This window comes from Parasteatoda tepidariorum, chromosome 5 (genome assembly GCF_043381705.1).
Source record: "Parasteatoda tepidariorum isolate YZ-2023 chromosome 5, CAS_Ptep_4.0, whole genome shotgun sequence".
Classification (NCBI taxonomy): Eukaryota; Metazoa; Arthropoda; class Arachnida; order Araneae; family Theridiidae; genus Parasteatoda; species Parasteatoda tepidariorum.
In genome coordinates this window covers 5,406,614-5,425,427 of record NC_092208.1, presented here as the reverse complement: position 1 = coordinate 5,425,427, position 18,814 = coordinate 5,406,614, and the positions used below count along the sequence as shown (strand labels likewise).

Below are 18,814 nucleotides of genomic sequence, written 5' to 3'. Positions count from 1 at the left end.
CCTTCTTATGATAAAATTTTTTCTAGTTATTTTAAAATTTTAAATATTATATAATTTTGTGCCAAAATTCATCCAGTTTTGTGAATAGTGTGTAAATTTTGTTTGATACACAAAAAAAAAAAAAAAAATATCCATTATCATGATCCTTTATTTCTTTTAGATTTTACTTCCATACTTACTACATCATTAATTAAATTGTTTCCTTTTATAGGTTTTTAATCGAAGCTACAGAAAATTTCTTCTTAAGTGCAATTATATGTGTTTAAAATATTTTTATAAAACTTTTAGAGATATTACTGTTTGAATCTTCACTTCTGTTTTATGTAACACTTCTGTTTGAATGTGTGCTTCTCTTTTTTTCTTCTTTTTTTTGGCATTAACTGTTTGAGATAGTGCTATTTTGTGTTACAATTTGTTTCAACTTTGTTTCTATCTCCACTTTTGCTTTTAAATTTTAGCATACGATTTCATGTGACGGTAAGAATCCTGTATTTAAAAATTTCATTCATATCTGAAGGCCAATTTATAAATTTAATAAGTATGTTTATATAGACTTTTGATGATAGATGAAGTGAATGCTTTAAAATTGTGTTAAGAATACTGCTATTTTGTGTAACTATTAAAAATACTTATATTAATTGTCATTAGTTTTTAAAACCTGTCTTTCAATAGGGCTCCCATTAAATAGGCATGTCTGATAAAACTTATGACCCTCTAACCAACAGCAGTTCTGTTGAAACTAGTGAAACACCTTGTGATAAAAGTCTTACATCAGTCGCGTCAACTAATCAGAGGTTTAACAATGCAAGTGTTAAAAAACATTCTTGTGATGTGTGTAATAGGATATTTTCCACAAAGAGCAATTTAACTGAACACAGTCTTATCCATACAGGTGGAAAACCTTACTCTTGTAACATATGCAGTAAGAGTTTCTCACGAAAAAGGCTACTAACGAGGCACCAGTCCGTTCACACCGGCGAGAAACCTTATTCTTGTGATATATGTAGCAAAAAGTTTTCTCTTAAAAATGCTTTGACTGAACATTACCTCTCCCATAGTGGCGAGAAAATTTATTCTTGTAATATATGCCAAAAGAGTTTTTCGAGAAAAAGTTATTTAAATAGACACTATCTTGTCCATACTGGTGAAAAACCTTATCCTTGTAGTATATGTAATAAGAATTTTTTAAGAAATGGCGATTTAACTCGGCACATGTTAGTGCATACTGGTGAAAAACCTTACTCTTGTAATGTATGCGAGAAAAAGTTTTCTGATAAGAGTAAGGTAACGAGGCATAACCGTGTTCATACTGGTGAGAAACCTTATTCTTGCGTTCTGTGTAATAAAAGCTATACTCAAAAAAATAATTTAACTGAACACTATCTTGTTCATCACAGTGAAATATAATTTTCTTAGTTTTAATAGTTTTTAATGCAGTGATACTGTCTTTAAGTTCTCTACTTCAGATACTATACCTATTTAATTGGTCAACTTATTAAAAACTGCCGGTATATCACCTATTCTGTTTCACCTACATTAGTTTATTAAAATTTAAAGTTAAGAGAAACGATAGTTCATGTAAATAATTTACTTTCAATCGTGCAAATAGATTACTTTGCGTAATCCTGCCATAATTTGTTAAAAATTTTATACTTTTTTTAGCGTTGGAAACTTTGCAATCTACTCCAGGGTGCGTAGCATTTTTAAAAAGTGATTAAAGGTACTTAGTTTATATTTACGTTTTTTAATAGAACTTAAAGGTGCTTTTTTTTATCCGGGTTTGTAAAAGGTGCTTAGTTTTCCATCTTTTAAAAAGATTTTTTCTTTGCCATGTCAATTGTCATTCTAAATTACAGAAAATGCATGGTTTTCGCAATTTTTTCTGCAATATTTATCAGAAACTAGTTATTGTATCACGTCACGATTATGTACAGTTTTTAAAAATGTTTTTGAATTTATTGATTTTATGTTAATAAATTAAGAACTTTAAACCATGGGAAGGAATTATTTTTATTAATGCACAGATCCTAATTATAATTTTTTTTTAAGTGATTAAAATATTTTTTGAATGCTTAAATGGGACTTATTTTTTGTTGCAAAATCTGGCTATGCACCCTGAATTATATTTTTAGAGAAAGAAAAAAATTATCTAATATGAATTAAAATGATTTTTATGTTAGATTTTTATTATCATAAGAAATTATGAACTATTGTTCTTAACCTCTTGAGAATATGGTAAAATTTTATCAATAAAATAAATATTTCTTTTTCTGTTTATGTACCTTTATAATGCGATTGTCTATGAAAAAATATAATTGCATTTGTTCTCATAGGTAATAGTTTTTAATTAGAATTATAAGAAGAGTAAGATATGAAATTCAAGTAACATTTTGGATAGTTTTATGTCATGTAAATGTGTGTGTGTATGTATATATATATATATTAATAATGGTCATATGCAACTTTAGGTGGTAGCTCAAAGTTCTGAAATTTATAATTTTATTTTTATCAAAATCGTGAATTTTGAATAGTAATTGTTTTATGAAAGCATAATTGTTTTGTTTTTGCGAGTTTTTCTATTTTAAGTCATTTATTCCAACTTAATATCTTTTATTTCAATAACTTATGATTTGAGCCTGATGGATTTTGTCTTCTGACCGAAATGTGATCAAGTACAATATCCTATATGATACAAAAAAGAAAGCAAGAAGTTGAAATTCATAATTTTTTTTAATGTAATAATTAAAAATAACTGAAAAAAAATTATTTTAATTTTTGAGTTTTAATTAAATAATATTTTACTACATTTATGAGTTTACTTTCTAAGTTACATATTGCTATGTGAAAATCAGCCATTATTTAATGAGGTTTCACCAGGATAATATAAGTTAAGTTTTGTTATCTATGGGCTCATTTTATCTATGCAAACAATTTTTTAATATTCTGTTATTCCAGATAAAAATAAATGAATCTTGTTTAGACTGTAAATTTCTGTGTAAAAGAAGTTTTCTAACAAGTGATTTTGTTGAACAAAATTTGTTTAACAAGTTGAATTCTACGTAAAAAAAAAAAGATTTTTTTCACCTGTGCATTGTCTATATTTGTGAAAAGTTTTGCATATTATTTATCTATACATATATTCCAAACACATCATTTGTATTTGTACTCATTCAATAAAAATAATTTAATAAAATATAACCTTGTTCATGTCTGCTCATAAAACACCTGCTATTTTTATAAATATTGTGAGCTTGCTTACCTGAGAACACCGCTTTCACATCCGAGACAGTGCCCATATCGGACTGATACAGCAAAATATGGGGGGAAATTGCAATTACCCAGGGATGGCACCAGACTTTGCCCCACAAGGGGGCTCAAACAAATTATTTAAATTTAAACACATTTTTATACTTTTTTCTCACATCAATTTTTTCAAGTTTGTTTCTAAGAAGTTAGAAACACTAATTTTGATACCATAATATGCAAATTCATTTTAATGTACATTTAAATCGCTTTTTTTCTGCTATTGATGTATTTTGTACTGTGTGGTTCAATTTACCACACATTATGAGCTTCAAAATTACTACCGTAATAAAGAAAAATTGTTGTAGTCACCACTGTTTCCAAAAAAATTCCACGCTTCTTACTCTCGTAACGCAAGAACTATTCAATAATAAAAATTTGAGATTTCATGTACGTTAAACGAAACGCTTGAAGAACATTTTGCCAGGAAAATATTATTTTTGTATGCATCGATTGGCTTTTGAATCATTTAAATTCAATTTTCCCTTCTGTGCCATATAATAATTCAGTTTTGCCGACAAAGCTATAAGAACATTTTAGCAACCACGTATTTTATCTAAAGATATCATGCCCCGTTTTGTACACACTTCGAAATGGTTAGGCCCATTAAATTGTAAAATTCGAATTTTTTTAATTGTTGCATAGTATCATTTTACGGACAAAAAGAGGGATTCTTTTAATCAGGGGACTCGATGTAAATAATATTTAAGTTGTCAATAAATACTAACTTCTAAACCTTAAACCGGAAGAAATTTAGAAACTTTCCAGTGTATCCCTCCGCTTATGTTATGACTACGAGGCGATGTGTGAACAAGCCTAATATTCTATGCAGTTTTGTTATTGTAATTTGATTTCAAATCTATACATAATTGTACCATTCATAAGAGCTTTCAGAAATGTATTGATTCTCAAAGGTCGTAAGGCCAAAAAAAATTTTGGAAAGTTAATATCTCATTGTGAATAATTCTTAATGTTTGCCATGTTTTGTATTTTATCCCTTATTTGGCTACATTTGAATAAAATGTCGCAAAAAATATCTTTAAAAATATCTTTTTAAGTTAGCCTAATTAGAAAATATTCTAATGAGTATAATATTAATATGATAATTCTGAAGTTTAAAGGCTGAAAGAATGAACTCGGTACATGTGAAATATTTCAAAATATATGATGCAATAATATGATGGCGCGTTTTTTCAATCTGCGGCGTAAAAATATATCGGAAGTAGTAACCCGGAAGTCTTGAAAGAGCAATTTCACCACTAGCGCCACTACCCTTAGCTTTACACGATCACCCATCCATATCTATGTTCGTTAAAATGCTAATTTTTTCATTTGAGAAAAGAGCTTAAAGTATAAACTTCATACAATATAGTTAAAATTTTTATTGATTTTTCAATTTGCAAATTTTAAATTTGCGTCCGTGAAACGAATATTAGCTAACTTTGATTTAAAAAATTTTTTTGCCACATAAGATGACTGCTGCTTGTCTGCTCCTACACAGCTGAAAGCAGGCTTTCCACCAAGATTTCTGCTTCGTTTTGCATGTTGGCATGCTCCTGCAATGAATAACGTTTCGCGCAGCAAATTAATTATTGTTCACTGCATCAACACGAAACATTCTTTCCTCTGCGATTCACTTTTGCTTTAATAATTATGAGTCCCGCACTGGACTGATCGTTAAGACACGGTTCCCAGCAGATCACCGAAGTCTAGCATCACTGGCTGCGATCAGTGTGCGGGTGGGTGACCACTTGGATCAGTCTGTGTAGGGACCGAGGGTGTGCGGTATTGGTCCTCGTTAAACTGTTCTACCGTAAAGTGCTCGACTTCGCGTGCAGATCGTCGGGCTACCGAAGCGGGGTTGCCATCCCCTCTGCAGAGGATCAAAATTGTGATGGCATGTCTTCGGATCATCCTCAGGGATGCTTCCCAGACCGTTGCCAATAGCCCATTGTGCAGCTCTAGTGCGACGTAAATGGGCTATTACTACTTTTTAATTATGAATTTTAAGTCACAAGAAATTAAGGAGGTAGGAGATCAAAATTTAAAAACATACGAGTTTTTTCATTTTTCGGGAACTATTTGACTGATTTTGCTCAAATTTTGTGTTTCTGCACTTAAAATTGCATTCTTTCAAATAATGAAAAAATTGTATACCTTTCATTTCTAAAGTATTTCGAAAGTCATTAAATAAAATAATATTATCTGGGTAAGTAGAGTTTTTAAAATCCCTTAAGGATGTTTTTTTTTATTCGGGATTTGTAAGTGCTTATTTTTTTAAATAGAGATTTTTTTCTTTGCCGTGTCGATTGACGGTGTAAAAAATTACAAAAAATGCCTGATTTTCATAATTTCCTCTGCAATATTTATCAGAAACTAGTTATTATATCACGATTATGTAAAGTTTTTGAATTTTATTGATTTTATGCATATGAATTAAGAACTTTAAACGGTAGGAAAAAAATAATTTTTACTAATGCGCGGCGCCTAATTATGATTTGAGGGGGTGGGGTGATCAAAATTTTTTTTGAGTGCTTAAAAAGTACTTAATAGGTGCTTATTTTTTGTTGAAAAATCTGTCTACGCACCCTGAATTAAATATTTACTAAAAGGTGCATTTTGCATCAAATTATCTTTAGAAAAACGAATTTTATAATTGTAAGCAAAACCTTTTCAATAGGCTTAGAAGTATTTTTGGGATATAGTGAAATAAACTAAAGTTAACATTGAAGGGTCCAAACTTTAAATCGCGCTGCTGAACAAACTATTAAAACAATATTTGCAGATTCAAATCTCCAAATATTGAAGATATGTTTAATCAGAGAAAGTACGTTTTTGTGTCTTATTTCCTAACTTAAAATATCGTTTGCACTAATTAATTAGTATATTTGTCGTCGCCTTCTCTAACAATTAAGAATGAGTCCTAGAACATGTGAAGATCCGATGCTTAAATCAAAAGTTATTCCGGAGGGTCCATTTATTTTCTTGTGCACTGTGCATTCATTTAAGGTACATGTCAATCTTGCATAAGATTTTTTCATTCTTATATAGTAAGATAACTTAGCTAGTGGCGATCCAAACATATATGGTTTGATGACTTAAAGGATTTTGATTGTAAAGGACTGTGTGCGGGTGGGTGATCCCTTGGACCAGTCTGCGTAGGGACCGAGGGTGTGCGGTATAGGTCCTCGTTAAACTGTTCTATAGTAAAGTGCTCGACTTCACGTGCAGGTTGTTGGACTACCGAAGCGGGGGTTCCATCTGCTCTGCAGAGTTTCAAAATTGTGATGGCATGTCTTCGGATCATCCTCACGGATGTTTCCCAGACCATCGCCAATGGCCCATTGTGCAGCTTTAGTGCGACGTAAATGAATTACAACTACAAGTGATAATTTAAGGATTATGATAATTTAAAAAGTCAGAAATACGAAGAATATTTTAAGATATGTGTGTTAGCAAGACAGCACTTCTTCAGGGGACACACAAGAGCCCTTCTGTTGTCAGCAGAAAGGCTCCTGTGTGTTGGCAGGCAGTTAATTAAATTTTACTTTTGTTAACTAGAGGGAAGACATATTCGCAATTCATATAAACTATAGGCGGCGCTGCAGTCTCGGGCAAATGGCGTCAGAGAGAGGCAATACAATCTGATGTTGTATCTATTGTTGTTGTTAATTTACGTCGCACTAGAGCTGCACAATGGGCTATTGGCGACGGTCTGGGAAGCATCCCGGAGGATGATCCGAAGACATGCCATCGCAATTTTGATCCTCTGCGGAGGAGATGGCACCCCCGCTTCAGTAGCCCGACGACNTTCTGTTGTCAGCAGAAAGGCGCCTGTGTGTTGGCAGGCAGTTAATTAAATTTTACTTTTGTTAACTTGAGGGAAGACATATTCTCAATTCATGTAAACTATAGGCGGTGCTGCAGTCTCGGGCAAATGTCGTCAGAAAGAGGCAATACACTGTAGTGTATGTGTTGTAGTTCATTTACGTCGCACTAGAGCTGCCCAATGGGCTATTGGCAACGGTCTGGGAAGCATCCCGGAGGAAGATCCGAAGACATGCCATCGCAATTTCGATCCTCTGCGGAGGGGAGGGCACCCCCGCTTCGGTAGCCCGACGACCTGCGCACAAAGTCGAGCACTTTTCTTTCTGTAGATGATGATGATGATGGGGAATCAGTGTCAAAGAAATAGTCCGCCAGAAACTTACTAGCTACGATGTGAACTTCGCGTAATTCGCTATTTATAATATTTTGAAATAAAATAAATTTTTAAAAAGATGAACAGTGCTAAATATGTTTGTACTTATGAAAACTGCTCTGCTACATTTCATCGTTCTGAGCGTTATGAAACCCACTTGCGAAAGCATACTGGAGAGGTAGCTAAAGATAATCTTAATTTATATATTTTAATTGCGTATCATGTTTCAGAAACGCATGTTACCAACATTTTACCCAATAAAACATCAATATAAACAGTTAGTGAACGATTGAAAAATTTCTGCTGTTTTTTATATTTTACTAATCACATGGATGTAAAATGCATTCAATCACAACATTTATATAAATTGAGTAATTTCTATGAAAAAAAAAAAAAATAAATAAATAATGCAAAGTGGTGTGAAAGAAAGGTCATAAAGGGGAAAAATTTGTTTCGAATTTTTTTCATTTTATTTAAGTCTCCACATAATATATATATGTAGTTGGTTTAGTCCTCAGAATGCTTGAAAATTTATTTTTTATATAATTAAATCATTATTACAAATCCAACAATGAAAAAAAAGTACATGTTTTACTCAAAATTTTAAAACACAAAATACATTTATAAATTTTTTAAACTGGCATAAAAAATGTATTAGAAAATGCATTTTTTTTTCGTAGGAAATACAAAGGAAAAAAATTCAATAAAAAGTCATAAATACTGCAGAAAATCATAAAATTAAAGATAGTTTTCTTATAAACACACACAAAAAAAAAAGGCATTTATGTAGTTTTCAAAATGTAGGGAATGATTGAGATTTTGCATAGATTGTAGTGTATCTACCACTACAAAAATACTATTCCAATCAACTAGTATGTAAGACATGTTAACTCGATTCTATGTTGGGGTTCCTTTTCAAAGATGAAGGTTGACTTTGTCGATAACTACTTTCTCCACTCAGATTTTACTTTAAACATATCAAAAATTGTGTATTATCAAAAAATGTCAGTTGTTTTTATATTAAAATACCTGTTTTTCCTTAAAAAATGTAACAAATATATTTTATTAAGTAAAAATAAAAATTACATTTTAATGTAAACATTGTTAACTTTCATAATAATGCTAAAAATGATCAAGTAATGATGCAGCTCAGTAATGAAAGAATAAGATTGGATTTTNCATGAGTGAGTTGGAGTTTTGTTCTGTTTTTCCCTGGGCATGCTCAGCTAGCAGCAGCTTGCTATCACTTGGTGCCACTCTTCAGTTAGTCCTGGGTACTGAAATCAGTCTTGATTGAAAATCAATAAAGTTTTATACAATAATATCTTTTTTCATTTGTTTTTATATTAAAATACCTGTTTTTCCTTAAAAAATGTAACAAATATTTTTTTTAAGTAAAAATAAAAATTACATTTTAATGTAAACATTGTTAACTTTCATAATAATGCTAAAAATGATCAAGTAATGATGCAGCTCAGTAATGAAAGAATAAGATTGGATTTTATTGCCTGATTGCTTAAACAAAATTAGTACTTTTATTGTATATAAATTTTCTTGTTTTTATTTTTCCCCAATGTTTTAAAATGCTGGCCAAAGTTAAATTTAGATTAATATTTTTTTTTTAAAAATAATTTTTTCTATAAAGATAGAACAAAAAATATTGGTGAAGTGAAACATAAGTAGGGATTTTGTATAACTTCATGAACAGACAGGGGTCTGTTTAAAAGAACGAACCCTTCACAAAATATCTTTTCCTAAAAATGGACCCTTCACAAATTTGTTTATCTTCATTATTGTTTTGTTAATCGATTAAACCCTTCCTTGGGAGGAGAAAAGAAAGACGGTTCGATAAAAACTAAACTTCGCTTAGTTTAAATTCCAAATGTGGCATTCTAAGAAAATATTTCTACTTTTATAAACATCGTGTGTGCATTCTTATTAATATTAAATCATAATTTTTTTTTGTAAATAAATCAATTTATACTTATTTATAAAATTAATTAATAGAATATTATGTATATAAAAATTAATTTCTGTCAATTTTTTGAATATAATATAAATTTAAGAATTGTTTAAGTTTACTTAATGCGTGACACATTAAAAGTGATACATTACTAAGTTGTGTTATTTAAAATATGTCAATTGAACTTATTAAAAATGTGAGTGATTTTGTTTCCATTATTCGTCCAAAATGAATATTCTGTGTCAAGCAGTATAGGCTAAATACCAAATAACAGGACCCTATTTGCACAAATTTACAAAAGCAGGACCCTGGTAAAAAAAAAATGTAACTGAACGCTTATTTTATATTCACAAATTATGAATAGTTTTTTTCCACAATTTTACTAAAACAGGACCTTTTACAAAATGTCTGGACAGACCCCTGACAGAGATTGTATACTAACACATTAGTGTAAAGTGTATCTTTCTGTGAAGTAGAATAATCATTGCTTATTCCAGTGAAATTTAAATGATATTCATATTTTATGACCCTAACACAGACAGGTTTAATTGTTTATTGATCATAAAGTAGAGTTTATTTAATCAAAACACTACACTATGCATTAAAAAGTAAAATTTCTCAAAAATGTATAATTTAAGATTGAATAAAGCACTTCCCTTTTAATCAAATCAAATAACCCGCTTAATTGAATCAATTTCACTGGAACCAATGGGCTTTAAGCAGGGTTGACTGTATATAGTTATGGTTTAAATAGGTCATATGTGTCATTAATTTTGGTGTATTTTTGTACCAACGTAATAATATTTAAATCAGTGTATATTTTTATAGCGACCATTTATATGTGATTTTGAGGGTTGTGATAAAACATATGCAAGATCATCCCATCTTAAACGACACCAAGAAACTCATGATAAAATGTTCAGGTAATTATTCTCTTATTTTTTATTATACCTCCCTTGTTCCATTTATTTAGAGTAGCCAGGAAATTTCCACATTAATCTAATAATGCAAAACTTCTCTGGGAAAAATGTTTGTGCTAGAAAACTAAACACATGGTGTGTAGCGTTTTTAAAAAGTGCTTAGCTTTTCCCTTTTCGAAAATGAGACTTTTTTTTCTTTACCATGTCGATTTCCTCTGTGTATTATGCAAAAGTGTGGTTTTCACATTGTTCTATTCAAAGTTTTCACAATTCATTCAACCACAATCCATTTCGGTGTGCTGCTGGTCCATAACGTATGATAGCATCATTCATGTTACATGTTTGATGAAATGCTTGGAAGTGACTACAGAGCTGGGTTTGGTGAGATTATTTCACTCTCATGTGAACTCGGCTGCATTTTGCAAGATATTCTCAATTTCAAGCTTTGCTTTTCACCCTCTGAAATCAAAACGAAAAATCTCTCGATATTTTTATGGTGGCTAATATAAGAGTTCTTTGTCAGAAACTATTTATTTTATCCTGATCATGTAAAGTCTTTGAAAATTATTTTGCATTTTGTTAATGTATATTATTGTGCTTAAAAATATTTTTTGAGTGCTCAAAACGTTTTTTAAAGGTGCTTATTTTTTGTTGAAAGATTTGGTTTTGCACCTTGAAACAATCTGAATAAAATGCAGAATATGGACACTATAGTATATGTTATGTAAACAAGAACCTACCTTAAGCGTGGACACACATGTGTGAAACATTTTGTGTTTCAACACTTAAGATTCTTGTTTATGAAACAGAGACTATGGTATGTTTTTGTTTTGTGCCATTATTTAAGTTTTATTCTCATTGTTTAACTTTACTTCTTAAATTTTTGTACTTACATTGTACCTAACTGATTTATTTATTGATTTTTTTTATCTTCCCTTTACAATTTAGATGTACTTTACCTGGTTGTAGTCTTATTTTAAAAACGAAAGCCACATTAATGAAACACCAAGATGTCTTCCACCCCAAAAAAGAAGCTCGGAAATTCAAAGTAAGAGCTCTCTAGTTTTGTTTAGAATGTAATTATTTAAAAGGCAAGTGAAGTGAAATTATTAAATCTAATTAGATACATCAAATTGAATAATATTGAATAGTTATGTCTCTTATTGACTGAAATACATGCCAATTGGAGACCAAGCAGAAGAATGGTTTCACGAAAGTGGATTCGATGAAAAAACGATTTTGCGTTCAAACAGAAAGTTTTTTTCACAGTGAAGCCAATCTTCCCGGAGTAATAACTCTCGAAAGGAAAATATTTTTAAGGTTATTGATTTGTCATAATTTAGTAATCCTCAAAATGCAACTGCTGTCGCCAATCATAATTTTTTTAAAAAAATAATCTAAACCATCCTTCCCCTATCTTTTAAAAAGATTTGTTTTCTTTGTCGTTTGTCGTTCTAAATTACAAAAAAATGTTATGTATATAATATAACCTATCATATAACTGTCTGTTATATATATCAGAAACTATATATTTTATCATGTTTTTCATGTAAATTGTTTGAATTTTATTGATTTTATGTTTATAAATTAAGAAAATTTTTTTTTATCACTGCACAGATCTTTATTATTATTTTTTTTTTGGAAAGTAATTAAAAATACTTTTTAAGTGCTTAGAAGTACTTAAAAGGTACTTATTTTTTTGTTGAAAAATCTGGCTACGCATTCTGCCTTTGGTCTTCACTTATAATAAGTTAATCAAATTAAATTATTCAAGTCATTAAAATTTTTTTTCTTTTCAATAACATCTGATGCAATATAGATTATTTGAAAGTGATTTGTAATTGTGAAAATGAAAAAAAAAATGATTTTAATTAATTGTGAATTATATAAGTGTAGCAACCATGAAGAACAGATTTTTAATGTTATGAAATTTGTTTGAAGCCTCAGTTATGCCAGTTAAAGGTTTTTGATGTTTTGATTATAGATGTTTTCATACTCAGATAAAATAAAATACTTTCTGCGAACATCGAATTGCAATAAAACCACTTTTTGCCAGCAAAATTTTAATTAGCTCTTAAAACTAGTTTTAACTAGTGAAACTAGTTAATGTTGACACTTATTTTGGTGAGGTCTGTTAAAAAATCACTGATTTTTAAAAAGTTTTAATTTTAAAGAACCTGGGTGGCCCACCAGGCCAGAAAAATAAATCAAGACCTGTAAGCAAATTTTCATGACATTTTCATCTCTTCCTTTTGGTTTCATTTTTTATAGATTTTATTCAATTTATGTAATTGCTATTGAATGCATTTTACATGCAGGTGATTATTTTAAATATAAAAACAGCAAAAATTTTTCACTCTTCCATTAACCAGATATATTTCTATTTCATTAGGTAAAATGTTAGTAAAATATTTTTGAAACATTACAGGCTAGACAGATGGAATAATACTGTGTGTTACAAATAGACACATGGAATAATACTGTGTTAAGAAAAATGAAGTATTGTTATTTCTCTATGCAATTTGACATTCTTGCACAGGATAATTTTGCAGTAAAAATTCAACTTTGCAGTAAAAGTTCAACTAAGTCAAAAAAACAAAGTCAGCTCTCATCATCTCTTTAGCCTTCACTTTCTTTCTATTGCACACGATTTTTCATTAGAAGTTACTGCTTTTCCCTTTAAGAAGAAATTTGATGTTTTTAAGTGTTTCATTTGATTTCAGAAACGAGCTGAAAGATTTTTAAACACTAAAATTGTAAATGATGAAAATGATGATGGTATGGGATTTTGTCACAAAGAATTTAGTGATTTTCTTGAAAATGAAGGCATAAAAGCTGAGTGTACTAACACTTACATGACGGGACAAAATGGTGTTAGTGAATAGTATAATTTGACTGCCATAGACAATATTAAAGCAATGTTAAAATTTAGTAAATTAGATAATACATTTTGGGCTGTGGCTTTACTATGCTTTACTTACACTTTCATTAGTGTTTGTCATAGAACTCAAATTAAATCACTTTTTGCGTTGTATAGTGGACGGAATTCACTTATTCATTTTATTTCATAACAGTCGTTGAACAGCTGACGCAATGTAGGGTTCAATTCGTAGCCTTGTAATTTTGAACCCAATCCAGAAGACAAGGGGACTCCTGGATCAAGTATTGGGAGAAATTCGCCTTTGTGGAGGACTTTTTGATGCAACTAACATGCAATGTAAAATTCATAATTTATTATTATATATACCAGAATGCCTAAAAGGCTAATACAATGATGTTAGCAAGGGAAAATTAAGATCAAATTTTTTATCAGTATCACAACTTTTATTTGCCGTATATTGATTGCAGTAGAACCTTGTTAACGTGAAATCGGCAGGACTATTATAATTATTTCATGTTAACCAAACTTTTTTTTATCCGACACATCATAAAAACAATTTATTACGTATTATTGATACATCTTATGTACTGCATTAATGTATGCAAATAATTCTATTATGAACCAAACAAATTAAAATAAGCTTAATTGTTTTAACTACTTTATTAAACTATTTTATTTTTATTATTTTAATTATTTGCCCATCTGCTATTTCTAACAAGGGAGGAAAATAGAAATAGAAAACCTCAAAATGAATTATTGGGATTTTATTCACATGTTTTATTATTATCTGTGCAGTTTCCTCTCATGTTAGGCGATAATCAGCTTGAAAATTTCTTGTTAAACATGTAAAATACTGTAATAATTGATTTTCAACTCACTGGACAAAATATGTGTTTCATGTAAAGCGATATTCGCGGTTTTGCGTTAATGAGGTTCAACTGTATTAATATTATGTGTGAAATAATTTATAGTGAAATGTGCATTCTTTTATTAGTGTTCTGAATGCAGTGAAGAGTTTGTTAAGCGTTCCATGCTTGTAAGGCACAAATATACACACTCTGGAGTTAAAGAATTTAAGTAAGTAATTAGGTAATATTTTATAACAATATGCACTCAAACTCACTTATAACAAGCTCTGATTTAATGAGAGTTTAGTTTTAACGAACAAATGAAAAATAATTTGTTGGCATATTGAGTCTATTGAAGCATAGCTCACTTTTAACTAGCAAACCCCAGTTTTAGCAATTAATGTTTTGTGATTTATCAAATTTGTATGCGAATCTACTTCTCCAGCTTAGGTAATTCCTATTTGGAAAAATTTGTTTCCAAAAACAACTGAAAGTCTGTGTAAGTCTGAATTCAGCAAATGTGTGAACTATTTACGAAAGTAAGGGTGCACATTGCTATATTTTTCAGACCATAAGTCTTACCCTAAGTCTTCATGCTCGTTATAAGTGATTTCAACTGTATTTTTTGATACAGTAGTAGACCCATTGACCAGATTAAACTTTGTTTTACATCTGAATTTTACTTTTGCTAGTTAAAGATCCAGTTTCCAGATCAGGGGTCTGTCCAGGCCGAATTTACTACCTTTTAGCGGTACCTTCACAAAATCAATTTTAGAAAAAACGGCAGTTTCACAAATTCAACTTTAGGATAAACGGTAGTTTCACAAAATACTTTTTCTTAAAATTTTATTTTCGTATTCCTTTAGAAACGATAAATCTATATTTTTACCATTTTTTTTGTGCTGATTTTTCAATATAATTTTTAATTTTTCACAAATTATGTCTAAATTTTCACAAAATAGGTACTTCTCAGAAAAACTTTGACAGACCCCTGCAGATCTAAAAATCATTTTTATTATTTTATTGCTTTGCTTTGTTGTATGGTTGACTTAATCTGCATTTTTATTGTTGTAATTATTTAGTGTGTATAGTATTGGATATTTATTTTTTTATTGTTCCTCTTATAAAAAATAATTATATCCTTAGTCCCTAAGAAAAATTTCTTTTTATTTTAATATTTAATTTTTGATTTATTTTTAAATTTACATTATTTCTGTTGCTAAAATGTGGATAACATCAAGATTAAAAGAACTTATTTTTTAATTTTACCATTAATCTTTTGGCAAGAATTGTTACATATTCTATCTTGGCTTTTTAAATGTATGTTTCACCTGTGATAAATTAAAACTCAAGATTAATAATTTAACTTTTAATAAAAACTAATTACTTAAATTAGAGACACGCAGGATGAAAAATAGCAAATGGAGAAAGCTTTTGCTGGAATGAAATGTATGCAATTGATTCCACCACAACCCTATGTAATGGAAATCACTCTGAAACATTGGAAAATTATAATTTATTATGAAACTAAGAATAGACAATTATTTACGCATTTAATGTATTTGCATTTACTCTGTATATTTAATATATTTTGTTGTTACCTACTTCTTTTTTTTTGTTTTGAAAAAAGAAATCTAAATTTTGAAGACGGTGGAAATCTGTAAGATTAACTGTTAAAAATGCAATGTATAAAACCAAGTAGACAAAAAAAAAAAAGAATCACCGCAAATCGAGTCCATCAAAAAGTGATTCTTCAAATATACGATTTGAGGTCAAAAAGTGATTACTCAAAAGCAAACTTCAAAATTTGTTGTAAGTATCTTATTAAAACTTCAATACTTTGAAAACCATGTGGAAATTTGTAGCTATAGATTCCTAAGTAGCAATTGACAAAAAAAAAAAATGAAAAAAAAATGTGAGTTTATAGTGGAATTGGTACTAATCGGAAAGTGATTACACTTAAATGCATGATTCAAAACTCATGGTATGCTATAATGTTGCATTATAACATTAAGATTTTAAGACCCATGTGTAAATCTGTTGGAATAACTGCCAAAAATGCCATTATGAAAAAAATGGTTAAAGTTAAGAATTTATCAGAAAACTAATGAAAATTGACTTAGCTCAAGAACATATAATGCATCCTGATCATTTCAGTAAAATTAGACAATTTAAAAAAATAATAATAAAATTTAAAATAAAATTCATTTTAAGATAGTCAAAAGATACATTTGCTTAAAAATCCTAAATTTCAAATTTTAATATTTTTTCAGCTTTTTTTTTGAAATTGTGTTATTCATGTAATAAATTTTTTATTCATGTAAAAAATTAAGACCAAAACTTTATTTAAAGTTTATATAATTTTTTTTTTTATCCTTCGAATAGCACAATATATATATATTTTCTTTAGTATTTCTCAAGGTCTAAAAAATATTGTAACATGTTATATGTTAAGTCCTTTAAATTTTTGACATCTTGGATACTCCTTGAATTTTTTCTTCTCATCTGTATGAACCCTGTTGTAGAAATCTTATAGATCATTATTTCTAACGAATTGTGAAGTTCTAGTTTCCACAACTTGCATTATCTTCCTTATCTTTGATCATTGATTTCCGTAGTAAATAAAAGTGATTTCATTTATTTAATTTTTGTTGTTAAAATTTTTCTAGTTTCAGTCATTAAGAAATTAGGAAAACTTTCAGAATAATTATTTATTGATGGTTGTAAATTTATGCTATTATGTGTTCTACTCATAAAAATGTTCTTTTTAGATTTTTACTCCAATAAGATTGTCTTGTCAAATAACAATTTGTAGCTATTATTTTACCACAAGGGTTTAATAACATAGTTAACAGGGTTATATGCATAAATGGAAAGTATCGGCAGATTGTAGTTATTTAAATGAATACTTGTTTTAAACATATTTATTAAAAGAAATTATGAATGTTGAAAAGTCATATATTTTTAGAGAGTTAATGAGAAAGAGTTACTGAAAGCACCATCTGCTGATACGCTTGGTCATTTAAAGTTGGCCCACATAATTTTGAAGTTGTACCTGGTTTTAATTATGTTGGAACTTTCACTAATGTAAAAATGGCTCAATTTCTGAAATCCAAATTGGGCCTTGTTAGCTAAACAAAATACTCTTTGAATATCTTTTTTGAGGTTTCGTTAACTTTCCACCAAGCAATGCTTTTGTCTTTCAAACAAATTTTTTAAAAATACATTTGTTAGAAAGCTATAATCAGAACTTGTCCAATTGTCTTTCTGACTTTTATATTTATTTATATAAGTTATTTGTATGTTGTGATGGACAAAATTCTTTTAATTGTAATTTATAAAAGCATTAATGTAGAAACTTTGCAACCACTAGGAAAAATATTCTATATGAAACTATTAAAATTCTGTATTAAATGAAGCGTATGTGTTTATTGAACTCTCATTACTGAAAATTGGGTCTTTCAGAATCTTTTAACTAAAAGCCATTTTATAAAATAAAGGTTTATCATAGCTGTGAGCATAAGATGATCTTGCTATGATGCTTATCACTGAATTGTTGCAGCAATTTGCTGTAAAGTCTTTATTGTAGATTACTTAACTAATCCAAAAAGTTGGCCAAAACTGTGAAAGCTCTATTCTCAGGGTTGCTACTCGACAGGGAAAACCTGGAAAACAGAGGGAATTAAATAATTTAAAATAACCGTGAGTTTTGAATTTTTCCTTAAGTGGGAAATTTATTCCTTACTTTTATCATGCATTTAAAAGAAAAAAATTGAAATTAATTTTGACTTACTAAAATATTCTGATTAAAATAATCAACGTCCTTTCATGTTTCACTTGATTTTATGTTTATAACTTTTCAGGTGCTCTGAGCCTGGTTGCAATAAAAGTTTTTCAATGCCTAGCCGGTTGAAGAGTCACGTAAAAAGTCATGTTGGTGAGTAATTACAGTCTCAATAATGAGTCACAAATACTTATATATTTAATAAAACAGTGACATGTTTCATTATCTTTAGAAGTGTTTTTTTTTTAAGACCAGGACAAGTAGAAACCAAAGTTTCTTTTGTTGTTTTAAAAGGTACCTAGAGCAGATATGGTGAGCTTTTTTCCATTAGTATACCAGTTAAATTATGATTTATTATATTAGAAATAAATCATAATTTAACTTGTGATTTACTATGTAAGAAAATTAACAAGTGTGCCACTTGTTAATTTTCTTATTAAAAATAATCCTTAAGCTTTGATTTTAAACATAAGAATTATGGTGTGTAACTGTATTTACAGTTTAATACACTGCTTGACAATTGCTAAGGAACAACTGATTTACGCAAAGTAGTGTTCCCGACACCCCACCAATAACCGTAAAATTAAGCTTAGAGGACGCGGTAGAGCAGGACTCGTTATTCTCGTCAAAGCTCGTTTTTTTTATTTGAAAACCCATTCTGTTTAGGTGTTTAACCATTATATCGCCTTAGGTTGTTGAACTTTTTTTTTTGGAGAAATTCAGGCGGGTGTTGCAATAATTAAGTGCTGAATATCAGCAAGACATCATTTGAGTGCTTACAATCGTAGACATGTAAAATCAGGTTTAAGTGTCACCACTGTGGCACGGTAATGTAAGTGTAAAAATGTGTTATCTCAAAATTAAGAAAGGCCATTGAAACTGGAAAGCATGCCGGTGATCGTGTTATGAACACC

At 29.4% G+C, this 18,814-nt stretch overlaps 2 protein-coding genes across 2 annotated transcripts; both read left to right on the top strand.

Annotated features, from left to right (window-relative positions):
* Positions 1-690: 690 nt before the first annotated feature.
* Positions 691-1,407, top strand: LOC107442411 (zinc finger protein 271). The gene has a single exon (XM_071180876.1). It carries the CDS (start codon positions 691-693, stop codon positions 1,405-1,407), a length of 717 nt encoding a protein of 238 aa, XP_071036977.1.
* A 6,058-nt stretch (positions 1,408-7,465) lies between these two features.
* LOC122269483 (transcription factor IIIA) lies at positions 7,466-18,037 on the top strand (the record flags this gene model as incomplete). The annotated part of the gene is given in 5 exon segments (XM_043042831.2): positions 7,466-7,682; positions 10,296-10,390; positions 11,336-11,435; positions 14,263-14,345; positions 17,980-18,037. Coding segments are annotated over 5 exon segments (435 nt in total), but the record flags the coding sequence as incomplete, so codon positions are not given.
* Between the last annotated feature and the right edge of the window lie 777 nt (positions 18,038-18,814).